Source organism: Branchiostoma floridae, chromosome 9 (assembly GCF_000003815.2).
Source record: "Branchiostoma floridae strain S238N-H82 chromosome 9, Bfl_VNyyK, whole genome shotgun sequence".
Classification (NCBI taxonomy): Eukaryota; Metazoa; Chordata; class Leptocardii; order Amphioxiformes; family Branchiostomatidae; genus Branchiostoma; species Branchiostoma floridae.
The window spans coordinates 2,379,105-2,396,021 of NC_049987.1; the positions used below are offsets into that span (position 1 = coordinate 2,379,105).

General features: G+C 40.7%; 1 protein-coding gene across 1 annotated transcript; it reads right to left on the reverse strand.

The window, feature by feature from the left end:
- Positions 1-6,791: 6,791 nt before the first annotated feature.
- LOC118422951 (peptidase M20 domain-containing protein 2-like) lies at positions 6,792-15,570 on the reverse strand (the record flags this gene model as incomplete). The annotated part of the gene is made up of 6 exons (XM_035830838.1): positions 6,792-6,969; positions 7,848-8,088; positions 10,078-10,232; positions 11,754-11,896; positions 12,929-13,077; positions 15,229-15,570. Coding segments are annotated over 6 exons (1,164 nt in total), but the record flags the coding sequence as incomplete, so codon positions are not given.
- Positions 15,571-16,917: the final 1,347 nt, after the last annotated feature.

The following is a 16,917-nucleotide window of genomic DNA, read 5'->3' on the forward strand; positions in this document are numbered from 1 at the left end:
ATACGACAGATACGGCATCCAAAATCTCATCGCATTCGAGGCTTTCATCACACATCACCAACACAACAAGTATGAAACCAATCCATTCAGCCGTTCTTGAGTAATCATCTACACAGACAGAGACACATAACAGAAAATATAACCTCCATTCCATGACATTTCATGGAGGCAATTATGTATATCTCGTATTCAAATTGGGATCGAAACGGAGGATGTAACATTCTGGGCACAGCTGTTTGTTTTAGATGTCAGTATTTTACTCGTACGCCAAGCGTCAGTGTGACCGCAAGGAAAAAATGGTGACAAATTCGCTAAGATGCCGCAGTGATTTGTTGTCAACAGGCCTGGCCCTGAGAGATACCCGACTTAGACAAAGCCATGAACAAGACGAGAAAAACGTCGATGTAGGTTAGACATCCAGGTAATAAGATACGCCAAAAAATAGTTATTCAAGCAACTGGATATGGTTTTGGAAACGGTCAGACGTTTCGGATTTCGAAGTGCTATGTCCCAAGACGACTGAATTTGTCTTCATTCATAGTTAGAGTATAAAAGACCTGTTTCTTCCAGGCCACTTCAGTGTCACTGACGAAGGATAGTGGATTCTATCCGAAACGTCTGACCGTTTCCAAAACCATATCCAGTTGCTTGAGTAACTATTTTTTATATTTCAGCCATACATAGTATGGTGAAATATATTGTATTCGTAATATTTCTTCTTTCTTCTTCTTCTTCTTCTTCTCCTGTCAAATCTTCAAAGTGATTCATCTCCGCCGTTCCTGGACCGAATGACCTGAAATTTGGCACAGGGGTAGAATGGGCCAATACCTTGATGTTTTTTTCTCAGTTTTTTCATATCTGCCTCTAAAATGATTTTATTGAGATTTTTTGGTCAATTTTAGACCAAAACTGTATATTTTGGCCCCTGTACCCTGGTATTACAACCAAATGAGCTGAAATTTGACAGAGATGTGCCTTGATAATGCCCCCATATAAATTCGATAACACTTTTGGTGTACAGTACAACAAAATGCTTATTTTTGCGATTTTTGACCAATTTTTGACCAAAAAAGGACACTTTTGGCCCCTGTACCCTGGTATTACAACCAAATGAGCTGAAATTTGACAGAGATGTGCCCTGATAATGCCCCCATATAAATTCAATAACACTTTTGGTGTACAGTACAACAAAATGCTTATTTTTGCGATTTTTTGACCAATTTTTGACCAAAAAAGGACACTTTTGGCTCCTGTACCTTGGTATTGCAACCGAATGAGCTGAAATTTGACACAGATGTGCCTTGATAATCCCTTCATATAAATTCAATAACACTTTTGGTGTACAGTGCAACAAAATGCTTATTTTTGCGATTTTTGGCCAATTTTTGACCAAAAAAGGACACTTTTGGCACCTGTACCCTGGTATTACAATTAAATGACCTGAAATTTGGTATAGATAGGCATTAGATACTTGGTAACAAGATTCAAGTAAAATTTTTGACATAAACAACTTTAAAATGATTAATTTTGGCACTTTTCTGAGGGGAAATTTGTTTTCTTTTGGCCTCCTTACGTGACCTTCCGTGACCCCGCACAGAGCCACACCTGTGCGCGTCAGCCGGAGAGTTAATTGAATCAAAGACCTAGCCAATCAGCGAAGAGGAGGCCAAAGGCTAATTAATATTCATAAGCGGGGCCTCATGATCCCGCATATAGCAGTGTTCCCGCCAGGGGGAGCGAAGCCCGCCTAAGGCTCTCGCATTTTAGACTATTCAGAAGGCTTTATATTGTATCAGTTCTTTAAGGGCATATCTATGATAATCGCAGCAGTCACTTAACTTCTCTTCAGGAGTTTAGCGTAACACTATTTCAGGTCAAACCGTCAAAGGCAACTAAAAACAAACTTTAACGTTTAATACTGAGTTCAACAATACTTATAACTTGTTATCCGAAGTTGAAACGCTAGCGATGGTATTTTCGCTGCGCTGTTAGCTCCGAGCGACTGTTGTTGACGGTCTTATAACGGTATATTTTGCACCCCTGTACCCTGGTATGAGTAACATTTGGTATAGATAGGCATAAGATAGTTGGTAAAATGATCCAAGTGAAATTTTTGGCATAAAGTACTGTAAAAGGCTTAATTACAGCACTTTTTTGGGGGGAAATTGGTTTTCTTTCGTTCTCCATGCCATGACCTTTCGGACGTTCACCCCACAGAGCCGACATCTGCACCTGCGTCTAGCCGGCAGGAAGAGTTAATTCAATTAATGGTTCAGCCAATCAGCGAAGAGGAAAGCGAAGGCTAATTAATATTCATAAGCGGGACCACACAATACGTTAACTTGAAGACTCAGGCCGTACAGACTTCTTGCCAGGATTTTTTCAAAGCGTCGGACAGGGGTCCGGGGGCCGCCTGGCGGGGTCCAGGGGCAGGGCCACTGTGGGGGGGACCCAGGTGGGCGAAGCCCCCCCGGAAGCTCTTGCATTTTAGACTATTGAGAAGGCTTCTTTTATCAGTTTTTTAGGGCCATATCTACGATAATCATAGCAGTCACTTACTTCTCTTCAGCAGTTTGACTTTAAAATATTTCGGGTCAAAGCTTCAAAGACAACTAAAACCTCATAAACAACAAACTTTACTTAGCTCAACAGTATACAAAAATATTGTACGGGTTGCCATCCTTAGTTGAAGCGCTTATTTATAGCGCTAATATCTTCGCTGCGCCGTTAGCCGCCGTGCGACTTTTGTTGACGGTCTGATATCCCTACGTCGCCGCCTCGCTGATATTCCCACGGACATGTTTCAAGAAAAATACCCAGCAAAAAATGCTGTTCTGCGTCAAATTCTATTCTATAAAACATGTGGGACTCAGTGTTACAGTCTAAATATTTTGTAGAAGCACCGCTGTAGGAAAGAAGGTCCAAGCAATGTAAAACATCACGTAGCATGAAGTTCGCTGTCAACTGGCACACAGCACATGACTGTTTGAAACTCTAAGTCTAATCAACAGCCGTGTTTGATTGATAGCCGGCGGTCCTTTGATGAAGTCGGCGAAAGGTGCGTTAGTTAGAAAATCTGCGTTTAGTTTTGATACGTAATTATAAGTTAGACAGTGGCGAGAATGATTATTTTCTCATCAATATTTCTCTTCAGAATTATTTGAACTTAATTGTACATCTAAACAATTGGCTTACCTGTGCAATGTTTATATGATTAATGATCAGTGTACTGAAATCATGTGTAACGTATGGCTCCTAGTCAATAGATCAGCATTTTCTCTATAGTGACCACCTGTCTATAGTGGCCACATTTCCTAGTGCTGTTGTTGTTTGACATAAACTTTGAACATTTAAATTGTAAGTAACTTTAAACTGCCAGAGTTTCAGCCCAATAAAACACTCTCAGCGCCAGGGTATGAACAGACTGACCAGACAGACGAAAATAAATCCTCGAACAAGGTTCAATCGTATCTTCCGGGTCTGGCAGGAAGTTGTTAAACTAAAATAAGAATAGGCTCGATGGCTGATTGCATACAAAGTAAAACAGTTTAACAGTTTTACAGCTTGAAGAAAACAAACGCTCCTACAGTACCTGCACCTGCTTGATAATTATTAAATCGTATGCCCTACTTGAATAAAAAAAGTTCACTGCAATAATAAATGTACCCACATCACAAGGAGCTTATACTTTTTTAAACTTACACCTAGTTATCGTACTGAAAATTGTTAATGACATTACATGAAGTCATTCAACAATTTTCAGTCATGATGAAAAATTTCTGAATGGAAGGTGTGATTATTGTCATTTTCTGAAAAATAGAAGCAAGCTCTGTTTTTACCTGGAATCAATTCACAATACCAGTCCACTTTGGGGGATAATGTACTGTTAAGAGGATGTTCCATTTTTGCGCAGGGGTGATTTGGAACAGTCCAATGTTGCGTGGAAAGGGGTATGGCTGAAATATGCTGTATTTGCTCTTAAGCAAATGTCGGCCTTTCTAGTTACCACTTGTGTCCTTGTTGTGACCTATATACTCTACATTACATCGCTTGGAAAACAAGACATAAAAGTATAACTTCCATTTTGGGCTTGCGACTTGGAACTCATTGAAATTCTGACATGACCCCGTGTCTCTTGCCCAAACGTTCTCGCCACATATCAGTACAATTGGCCGTGCCGTGGCGGGAACGCTTTATCCGCCCGCACGGGGCTTGTCAGTCAATAGGACTATACGCCTCGCGACACCTTTTCTGTCCGGGATAACATAAAACATGCATAATTTCTTCCTTGGAAGAGAGACCAAATGCTTATCCCGACAAGAAATTTGTCCAATTTCAGCAGGTAGGATAACAAATCCACCGCCGGAAGCAAATGTATCAATGGTTGCAACAATGATGATGTCGTAACATTCTTTGTTTCACAATGCAGTCCACTACATTGTGTATCCCATATGTCTAATGTAAACTCCCTATAAACAATCTCATCAATGACTGCAAGTTACTGTGAAAAACAAACCCTGCTTTGTTCATCAGTGTATTGTACCGGTAGTAACTGTTACATGTGCAACCCTTTTAAAACGTGTAATACACGCCCCTGTATACAATATCATCATTGCCCTTAGTCTACAGATTATCAAATCTTATGGGGAACATGCACACCCCATCATGTATAATGTACTGTCCCTATAAACCATTTTCTCTATTGCGCAACTATGACCTTTGGAATCACTTCCTGTTGGGACGGGGTAAGCATGAAGCCCATCGGCATGACGTAATATCACATAAATATAGCACGATTGCGTAATACCCACGATTGCGTAATACCTACGATTGCGTAAAACCCATTTTCCACCTACAAACATCCCCTGCAAAACCGTCAAAAGCCACTAAACGATAAAACGCCACGTACGTTTCTTCACTGTCTCAAGAGCTACCCACATACCAAATATCAGATCAATCTGTCCAGCCGTTCATGAGATTTTCTGTCCACAGACACGTACCCTACAACGGTTTGCACACATACCTATTGCATTCTGCTAATTACCTCCTAATTTGCATAATAATCATACAATTATGTACATCACTACCTAAGCTATCTGCATACCTACAGTCATTCCGATCCATCGACCCCTGCTTCCATAATTCCTTCTCAAAACCTAACACAAGAATGACTTTCACCGCCCCAGCAAAACCCCTAAGTGGCCAAAACTTACACACCTTACTATTCATTTACACAGCTACTTACCACTTAAAAATCATCACCCAAACATGTCCCGAAAAAAAATATCAAAACCGGAAGTTCTGCTGCAGTACAATAACACTCCGCTAGAGCGCCCTGCCGTAACGCAATTCCTACCATTCCTTCGTCATGTCTAACCCTACCCACATACCAAATATCAAAACAATCCATCCATGCCTTCCCCAGTTATCAGGCTGACAAACGTCCCTCTCACAAAAAACAGCACTCAAAACAAACCCTTCGTTTCACGAAGGGAAATAGCATTTACAATAGCATGACATTGTATCCATTTGATGCCATCCTTATTTCTTATATACATATGTTTAATTGGTAGAAAAGATTTCTTTTCTTAAAGGCTTCTCACAATTGCAGATCATATTTCTAACAACTTGCAACATTACAAATAATATAAAATTCTACAGGCCTGAATATGGTTGTAGACACTTTTTCTATACACTGTATTAGCATTATATACACACTTTACTTCAACTCCGGGCTGGACGTTTTTAAAAATATGCTGCACAAGTCCTAATTTTCATATTTACTTATTCGTATGGCTGACAAAGCTTCAAAGTCTTCAAGTAAAACGCATCTTGCAGATCTTAAGAAAGCTGCTATAGGGACCAAACTAGGGTCCCTTTCTCCTGATTACAAGAGCTACATGTATACATCACCCAAAACTTGTGATATCAAACCTGCAGTACCCAAAATGTATAATTATTTTGCAAATTTGACGTCTTATCAAGAACTAGCCGATTACCAAATTTCAAGACACTCCTTCAGGCCATTGAGTTATCATGTTCATAGACACACACGAATGCTGCAAAGAAATAACATTCTTGGGTAAGGTAATGATACCTTCAAATCAGTGTAATATATTCCCTATGGCCACACTATGTCAAGTAGCAGTGTTTGACAGTTAACTAAATTTCGTATAAGGGGTAAAGCTGCGGTTTTATGTTTGCTCTGTTTCTCTGCGCTTTTATAACCTGATTACTTTAATCATTCAGCAGCAGTCATTTTATGACTTTTCAGTAAATTGCAATTGAAAACCCCTGCCTCATTACCAACTACACAATCAATCTAACCCCACTTTCTTCATTTTTTTTGCCAGAGAAATCAAAAAGTAATAAATTTAAAAAGGCACTTGGTCCAAATACAACATATTCATACTTGCTTCCCTCATAAATTTTGATTGTCATGACTGATAATAATAGACAAACTGCATGTCCAATCAAAGTAACAATAATTGCTCTATGGTTGCTAAATAAAGATATGTTCTTTTTAAAGTCTGTGATACTTGGTACTAGCCTACTACTAGGGTTGGGTACCAGTAAACAACATCCAGGTTCAGGTACGGTCCAGGTCCAGAGGATCAGGTCCAGGTTCGGACCTGAATTGGTCCAACATCTGATTCACCGATTTTTTGTCAGGTCCGTTTTTTCTGGACCGGTCCAAGAAGAAAATATGGTTCTGTACCAGTAGACTGTACTAGTACCCACCCCTACTTGGTACATATAATTATACTGAGGTTGGAACCATTCTGCTGAATGCAATGTGAGTACTCTAGACATTTGGTTGATTTCCCGATGGAATCTAATCATTGGCCAAATCTTGTTTAAACTCCTCCCTGATGGTGTCCATCAGCTGTGATTGACAGATGACATCGATGGCCGTCATGGCCAGGGCCTTAGCCTGGTTCAGGGCGTAGGGCTGGGCCTCTCGCTTACCTGAAAATCAAACAATCATAGTCTTATAAGACAAGGTGTTTGGTATAAAATATTTTGGAAAATGATAAACCATTCACAACATATTCTAGATAGAGTCAATTATAAAACCAAGCTCCTGTTCCGTTTTGCACTTAAGTTAAGGCTATGCACCACCATACACAATATTAATGCGGTTCAATTTGCAATTCATGGCATATACTTACTCCTTTGCATCTGCTTGGTACCATTTACAGTATGGTTAAAAACTTTTCACGGACAAAAGTCAATGCATGTGGATTCCATCCATATAATTGAATCAACATACATTAATTTTGTAGCCTTAGTGAGAAACATCATGAGCTCGTCCCACTTTACGTGAGGAATAACTGACTCAATGACAAAAGCATGGGCTACGAAGGCTGTTCGAGAACATTCCCTACCCCCTTTTCAACCCACTCACTCTAGGGGTGGGTATTGGTACAGAAAATTCAGGTACAGATACGGTTCAGGTTCAGGTTCAGAGCATCAGATCCAGGTCCGGACTTGAACCTAATAGTAAAAATGACTATCAACTCTCCTCTTCTTCGCTCTTGTTCTCGCCTTAAACCTGTAAGCCCCAAAACACGTAAACGACTGTTAATCTGTTAAACTTTTAAGTGGTTGAAAATTCGGTCAACTGATTTTTTTTCAGGTCTATTTTTTCTGGACCAGTCCAACACGACAAACCTGAGTTTTGCACTGGTAAACCGTACCGGTACCCAACCCTAACTCACACTGGAAAAGACCCCTACCCTTTTCCGTAAGTGTGGTGTTATGATAAGCTACACATCCTAACTAGTTGAATACCTTAGGTTTGCAACTAGAATTTAAATTAGGACAAAACAAAATGCCTGCAGTACCAGCTTCCTCAGTGAAGTGGCGTGAGTGAATAGAAGCGTCTGTCGGTAGAGCGAACATCGGGTGGATACCGGGTACAACATGCGTGACGTTTCCCATGTCCGTTGAGCCGGAAATGGCGCCGGTTACGGACTTGTCCGGACAGTTTGTCACCCCAAGGTTTTCTGCGTTCCTCTCATACAGACTGGCCAGGGTGTTGTTCTGTATCAGGTTGGAGGCATCTGTCTTGAAGTTGTACTCTACCTAGCAATTGGAACAGAAGCTGCAGGTTAGTCATCTACAAGTATTTGGCTGTCAATACCTTTTTCTAGAAACTATAGGTGGGAAATGTTAAAGAAATATTATATTTTACATCAATTGTTCATCCATTCTACATTAAGCCTTGAGGGATGCTATCCAATTTGTAGCAGCCCAAAGATTCAAAAGGAACTGACTGAACTAGACTTAGGTAGGCAGATCTACATGCACAAACTATATACATGTAGTATTAGGCAATATAGAGTCTAGGACAAATAATTAGTACACATCATTAGTACACAGTCTTTATCAATACCAGCCAAAGTGCTACCCCCTAAACTTATGATGATGTCCGTCCATCGGGGGTTGATGAGGATTTTCAGATATATATATCTTAACTAGAGTTCAATGAACACATTTCTTTGCCAAATAATCATGCCTTTGTTAGAGTCCATTCCAAGTCACCATGAGGGTTTTTAGGTGAAATTTGTAATTAGTCTGAATTATTTTGAATAAAAGAACATCTAAGCCACAATAATTAAAGTCTTTTCAAAAAATTGAGAAAGAAAATACTTATCTATTTGAATTCCTTTGAATATTTTAGAAACATTTTGAAAGTAACTGTACAAAAATATCTTTATTTAGAATAATGGTGAAACCTCTGTGTGATTCTTTCACATTTACAAGTATTTGCAAATATTTGTAAACTTTGCCAAATGGTTAACTTAGTTTATTGGCCCCATAAAAGTAAGCCCTATTGTTGCCTCTGTATATTTTTAGATTTCACAGCTGGGCACTGGTGGATTCTTTGTGGTGGGCCATTGTTACATGGCACCCAACCATACTTTGCAAGGATGTGTGAATTGCTATCTTCCCAGCCCACTGAACCATTTACAAAAAATGGTAGAAAATGGTAAATAATGGTAGAATACTGTTAACATTATTTAGAAACCATCAAAACTATCCAATTCCACATCATAAATATTTCCGAAGTTTTACAGGACCAGGGAAATATTTACAAAGTTGAGACAGTATTAGAAATATTTCTGAAGTATCAAATGTCCTATACATACAATTACAAAACTTTAAAATCAGTTCTAAACAATGGCAACAAACATCCGCACGGTGACTTGGAATGGACTCTAAGACTTTAAGGTCTTATTCAAGTATACCTAAATAGTATCTACCCCAATAGCAAATAACTGCATGACCATGTGTTCCTCACAAACCCACAAATGCTACAACGAAAGATAACCTTCTTGGCAAACTGGTGACAATGAAATTTTGTACACTGTTGTGATACTTTCTAGTGCAACTTTCATAGTGCTTTGTTAAAATCATGTAGTCTCTACCAGACTCCGGCCTAGCCGATTAGTAAATGAAGATAGGGGGCTTTGGACTGTGACCACAGATGACCTGGTAGCATCCCTGGTCAATCAGAATTTCATGCTTGTCAGAGGATTTTCTCAGTGTAAGGGCGTCCAGGTCACAAGGCTCCTCAGGCAAAACATCTGAGAAACAGCTGTGTCCTTAAATATAGGTCAAAATGAGCAAATTGGCAAAGATAACTATAAGGTAATATGCAAAAAGGTTAGGAAGACAATTCTTAGTAGTTCAACGATTTCTCACGCGTGGGGTTGGGTGTTGGTTGTATCACTGGTTTGCACTTGAGCGTTTTCTTAGAGTGGTCAGAGGGTTTGAGAGCTTTGTTGAAGGTCCAGTTTGGATAGCCACACTTGGCCAAGGCACTTTGGAGATGTCTGTGTGCATCTTTTGTGGCTTTGTCTAAGGAAATGACTGCCCGGTGAAAAAAAATCTTATCACTGCCAGTTTGTGTTCCAAAGGGTTGTGGAAGCACAATAACACTGTATATCCATCAGACAAGCTTACATCTTAAGCTTATATAAAGTCCAGTAAAACACTATTTTTTTATCACTTAACTGTGCAAACAACTATCAAACACATAGGAGAAAAGCTAACGATTTACGTAGGTACCTGACATCCTGTAGCCAAGGCAGCAGCCTCCACACAGCCGACCACACGTTTCTCCAGCTTCTTTAGTTCAGTCTCTGAGTGAGCCCGGAGGTAAAATATCAGCTTGGTCTCGGAGGGGATGATGTCAGGATGGGTCCCTCCGTTTTGTATGATACCTGCAGCAAGACCAAAGTATCCTGTTACACTTGGCCACTTTTACCTTATGTTTTCCACAACAAGACAAACAACACAGGAACTAAATTACAATATCTAAGTCATATCACAGACTTATGTATAAGGTTCATAGACTTATTCAACAAAAATGGATAACTTGACATCACATATTAGTGTTACTACTATACACCTAGAACTGCCAAAGCATCTGAAAGTGCAGATACACTGTTGCAACTACATATCTCAAAGACCTACCGTGCACCTGATGGTGGGGCCTCATCTGCTGCCTGAGTACAGACATTGTTACTGGAACAAAGAAGACCTACCGTGCACCTGATGGTGGGGCCTCATCTGCTGCCTGAGTACAGACATTGTTACTGGAACAAAGAAGACCTACCATGGACCTGATGGTGGGGTCTCATCTGCTGCCTGAGTACAGAGATGTTACTGGAACAGAGAAGACCTACCGTGCACCTGATGGTGGGGTCTCATCTGCTGCCTGAGTACAGAGATGTTACTGGAACACAGAAGACCTACCGTGCACCTGATGGTGGGGTCTCATCTGTTGCCTGAGTACAGACATTGTTACTGGAACAAAGAAGACCTACCATGGACCTGATGGTGGGGCCTCATCTGCTGCCTGAGTACAGACATTGTTACTGGAACAAAGAAGACCTACCGTGCACCTGATGGTGGGGCCTCATCTGCTGCCTGAGTACAGACATTGTTACTGGAACAAAGAAGACCTACCATGGACCTGATGGTGGGGTCTCATCTGCTGCCTGAGTACAGAGATGTTACTGGAACAGAGAAGACCTACCGTGCACCTGATGGTGGGGTCTCATCTGCTGCCTGAGTACAGAGATGTTACTGGAACACAGAAGACCTACCGTGCACCTGATGGTGGGGTCTCATCTGTTGCCTGAGTACAGACATTGTTACTGGAACAAAGAAGACCTACCATGGACCTGATGGTGGGGTCTCATCTGCTGCCTGAGTACAGACATTGTTACTGGAACAAAGAAGACCTACCATGGACCTGATGGTGGGGTCTCATCTGCTGCCTGAGTACAAAAATGTTACTGGAACAGAGAAGACCTACGGTGCACCTGATGGTGGGGTCTCATCTGCTGCCTGAGTACAGAGATGTTACTGGAACACAGAAGACCTACCGTGCACCTGATGGTGGGGTCTCATCTGCTGCCTGAGTACAAAAATGTTACTGGAACAGAGAAGACCTACCGTGCACCTGATGGTGGGGTCTCATCTGCTGCCTGAGTACAGACATTGTTACTGGAACAGAAAAGACCTACCATGCACCTGATGGTGGGGTCTCATCTGCTGCCTGAGTACAGAGATGTTACTGGAACAGAAAAGACCTACCGTGCACCTGATGGTGGGGTCTCATCTGCTGTCTGAGTACAGAGATGTAACTGGAACAGAGAAGACCTACCATGCACCTGATGGTGGGGTCTCATCTGCTGCCTGAGTACAGAGATGTTACTGGAACAGAGAAGACCTACCGTGCACCTGATGGTGGGGTCTCATCTGCTGCCTGAGTACAGAGATGTTATTATAACACAGGACGGCTGCGTCCAGGGCGTTGGTCCCTTCCCAAGTCTGGTAGGCGGGGTGAGAGGCCACACCCTTGTAAATCACCTCACCACTGCACAGGCACAAAATTCAATGAGACTTTGAGACTTTATCTTTAATCCATTAACTTAATGTACATGAATACATAATGAGCAAGCAGTACTTCTTTCCATCATATATGACATGCAAGTAAGGAGTAGTTTTAAAAATACTGCTAAATTCTTTAAGAACATTCGAACCAGTGTTTTATCTAACACATTGCTGAGTTTCTTTAGAGTAATTCAACATGTTACTTAAGAGTTTGTTTTTGGAAGGAATGTTCTTACAATATTTTGTTTGGACAGGAAATTTCTGCACTGGTGCAGGTAACATTAAAAATTATTTTACTGCACCAGACAAATTTTACCTGCACCACTCTGAAATGAGGAAGAATGGATCATACAAAAATTGTTGAGAAACCATTGCTATCTTTTTCTTCTTTTAAGTTAAACTCAAAAGTTGGTAACAGTCAATGCAGCTAATAACAATCCACATACACCCAAAAACCATAGTCCATTTATGTAAAAAAAAAAACAGTACATGGACTAGTGCAAGTTAGTTGCAAGTAGACACCAGAAATAACTGCACAGCTCCAATTTTACCTGCACTATAAACCTGCATTAATAATGCAGGTGGCATTTCGAGCCCTGATATGCTGACTTGAATCTCTATCTACAGTACCCAATATCATGTCATGCCTGTGATGCGAAAACGTTTGATACGGGTGTTCCGGACCGTGCCATAACTTCCGTATCGCACAGATTCGAAAGGCGTATCACACAGCCTTTCTTCGAGTAAATTGAACTATTTCGAGCGGGCCAAGTGTGGCACAGTTGGCGATTCGAATAACTGATTGCTGTTGCAACACTGCTGTTGCAACACTTTTTCTTCGAGGGCACCAAATTTGTTCAACTTCTGGCGCATTTCGCATCAAAACATGGGTTTCTCAGGTATGACATAAATAAGATACTTATGTCATCCCACAGGTCGGGCTGGAACCTCGGATGATACGGAATACGTGTTGTATTCTATATGTATGATCGACTGCACTAGGGTTAGAACTCACGTTACGATAGCCAGACAACGCCATCTGGAAACGTTGAACGTGAAGAGATGTGCCATCATGGCGAAGTCCACGTCCTTGAAGCAGCCATCTTTGATGAGGAAAATCTTCCCACTGCCCCACTCCTCCGCTGGGGTACCCATCACTGTCAACTGAAATATAACAGTATATAGTAGAGTGGGCTTATCCCTCAGCTAACCGACATCTATCGCACCGCAGCCATTCCTCGGTGACACATCTGGATCCGCATTGTTCAAATTTCTGAACCTTTATTCAGCCTGTCGGCTAAACCTGTTTCGTTGTGTACAACTTCTTCAGTAGCTAGAAGCTTAATAGAAGAAGTTTATTTGCAAGTTCTTGCCCGAGGGCTAATTGCAACATGAAACATACAGAGAATATAATAAACATGTATAAAATGAAATACTTTGGTATAGATAACAATGGTGACAAGTGTAAACGAGTGACTATTCTATCAATGGTATGGACTGCTGAGAGCTACAATCTACGTATTTAGGGTTTGACTTCTTTTCTGGAAGCAGTGGAAGACGAAGTGTCCCACTTTTTCTATGATGCGTGGGTTATGTGACGTTAACAGCGTTATAGTTTTGTTTTCGTCGGTAAGCGTTTGGAAATTTTTGTGGAATTTGCATGCCTCTTCAAATAACTCCTTTCTTTCCTGATCGTTAGAGAGGCAGTTAGAAATAAAATGTATTTCGTCTTCCACCGGTTTTGCCATACAATGGTTACAGGTTCTTTCGCCCACAGGTAGCTTTTTGTACCGCCCTCTCTCAATTTCAAGGGGGTGGGCGCTAATTCTAAGTTTGCACATTGCCGATCTGACCTCGAATTTATCTAGTAACGTTAAATAAGTTTCCATTGAGTATCCCTTCTTTAGTTTCTTGAAAAATCTTAACTTACCATTATCTGTGGACAGTCTATGAGAAAATGTCTGGATATATATATCTTCTAACCTTTTTCTTAACGATGTACATATATGCTTATTGTCTAGCTGTGAATTCATAGAGTTCCATAGGTAAGAGTAACCAGTATTGTCTAGAATTTCCTTTACGTGTTGTAACCAGTATTTCTTACGGCTGTTATTCGGTATAGATTGCTGACAGAGTAAAGCGTCTACTTGTAAGGGATGTGTTGAGAAGTCCAACTGTTTGAGGCGCAGCCAATACTTAACTGTACGTATGGATATATCTATGTCTATTGGGTACATTCCAAGCTCTGCTCTACTAGCTATGTTACTTGAATTTCTATGTACACCGAGAACATTTTTACAAAAACGGTTCTGTGTAATTTCTGCTGGGCAACTGTCATCTGAATAAGCTTTACCCCAAATCTCACAACCATATAATATAATAGGTTTGATACATGTACTAAATAGTTTGAGCAGAGCCTTTGGAGACAGAGATGAATGCATCAGGGATTTCAGACTGAAAATGGCTTTGCGTGCTTTCAAGGACAGTTGTTTCTTTGCTAGAGAATAGGTACCTGAGGGGGATAACGTCAGGCCTAAGTAAGAATAGGAGGTTGCAATATCTATAGTATCTTTACCGAAAGTAAAATTCATGTTTTTGAAGATTCGTCCGAGTTTGTTGAAAATCATAACTTTGGTTTTGATTGTGCCTTAATGACACAAGTTCGTGAAGCTCGCACTGATATACCTTTCCAGTGCATAATGCCCTGGTGTCTATCCGACTGAAATATAACAGGATACTGTGGACGCAATGTCTGGAACAACCTACCGCCAGGCACATGTACGGCCCCAAATGTGACCTGGTTTAATAAGATCTAGAGTCTCTTGAAGTAAATGACATAACCAAAATGAACAGCCCGGACTATGAACACTGAGCTTTCGCTCTACTTTAAAGTAATGCTTCATACCATGTATATGTAGTGATATATGTTCAGAGATTTATTAGCACTCAATTTAATCTGTATCTCTATATTCTATCTGACCCTAACCCATACTAGTTTTGAATACAACGAATACAGGTGAACTTTTTATGGTTTGCAGTTTTTATTCTTGAAACAATGACACATTTTCCCCTTGACTTTCCCATAGGATGTATTTATCACACTGGGAATTACTAAGTACCGTTGTACTACCTACCCCCCCCTCCCTCCAAGAGTTTTCCAAAAGGTTCAAACAAACAAACAAACAAACAAACAAACACATACGACAATCATCATTTGCATTTTGAGTTAAGAGTAGTTGAGACTGACATTCAAGACAAGAAATAAATGCGAAATGCAATTATTTGATTTGAACAATATAAAATCCCGCCCTTTACCTTAACCGGCTGTTTGAGATCCTGGATCGCCGCCTTGATCGCGATCCCGGCCGCCACGCCCACTTCTGCGATCAAGTTGTGTCCGCAGCCGTGTCCGATCCCGGGCAGGGCGTCATACTCACAGATCACACACACGTGCAGACCTCCCTCCTTCCCATACACCGCCCGGAACGCCGTCTCCAACTTGTAGTGTCTGTCCACACGGAACCCTTGTTTCTCCAAGAAGTCTGTCAAGACTTTGTGCGCGTGGTGCTCCTGGAAGGCGAGTTCGGGATTCTTCCAGATCTCTTGGCTCAGATCGTAGAGATCCGAGGCGCAGGCCTGGACCGCTGCGATGGATTTTCACGGCGGTCGGTTGCTAGGGTATTCTTTCCCGTTGCTATGCGAGTTCGACAGAGTATCGGGTTACAAGAGGCCTACTATTTGCTAACCGTAAAATATTTCAAAAATAAACAAGATGTTATGACAAGGAAAATGTATTCAAAATAAGATTAAATTCGAAATTTTAGATAGTTTGAATCTTCCCGTTTGAGTTGAGATGGTTGTTTTGTTTCGATTTTGCTTCCAAAGACGATTATTCTCAGTTTCAAGGAAGGCCTTCAATTTGACCATACTCTTGATAAGATGGGCCGCAAGTGCCATGGCAAATTCTCGATTTTTATATTTTTCGTCATCTGAGAGGCAAATAAAACTTTCTGTTTTTGGGATTTTTTAATTTTTGATTTTAAGCAAAGTTACAGTCAAAAATATGCGTAAAAATGGCATTTTTCGCACTTAATTACCAATAATTCAAAATCGAAGGCATTTTTTTAAAAATCCCAAAAACAGAAATCTCGGGAAAACCGTTGCGGTCATTTTGAGCCGTCAATAAGTTATGCTGGACTCTTCTTGGTGGAGATCTTAAACGATGTTTACACGCATATCATGCCGCACGGAGAGCGGGAGGTTGTAATTGATACCGGTGTAAACAACACTTATTATATTCAAGGTCACCAACAAAAACGCCAGTAGCTTCGTTACATATTACAGGTCCCAAACAAAGTGAAAGCATAGATGTACTGTCCAGAAAATTGTTTATATTGGTTAAAAACTATATTTTTCGCCTGATTCAAGTTAGTTGGGGGGAAAAATGCCAGAAAGCACGGTTTTACCTGCAATGACCGCAGATGACCTAAATAGAACACGGGTTCGGTTCGAATTACGTCAGATGGAACATCATGGAAGAAGGTTCGAATTCGGCTAGACATGGGAGATTTTGAGCCCGTATTTGACCACCGTGTTTGCTTTCAGATCGTCCTCAGACATCTCAGATATGACTGACAGACGGAACCGATCAGCAAAAAGGTTGTTGTTGTTGTCCTCAGTTCACTTGAACTTTCTACTGTTACCTTTTGGCTGTGCCATTAATAAGGAAAGGGTGCATTGCTTCTCTTCTTTATATTCGTGAAAAATAGATCCATATAAAGAAAAAGGATTTGATATCAAATATTTAATACTATAATTTTGTTATGACTAATAGTAACTTTAATTCTGCTGTTAACTATTTTCTATAAATTGTATATGCTTCATTTATATTCGATAAACTTACCTTATTTTATGGTATAGTCCAAGGTGATCGGTCATACATAGGGCTGGGTATCGGTACAGCGTACCGGTACTTGAACCGGTTTTTCTTATTGGACCGGTCCA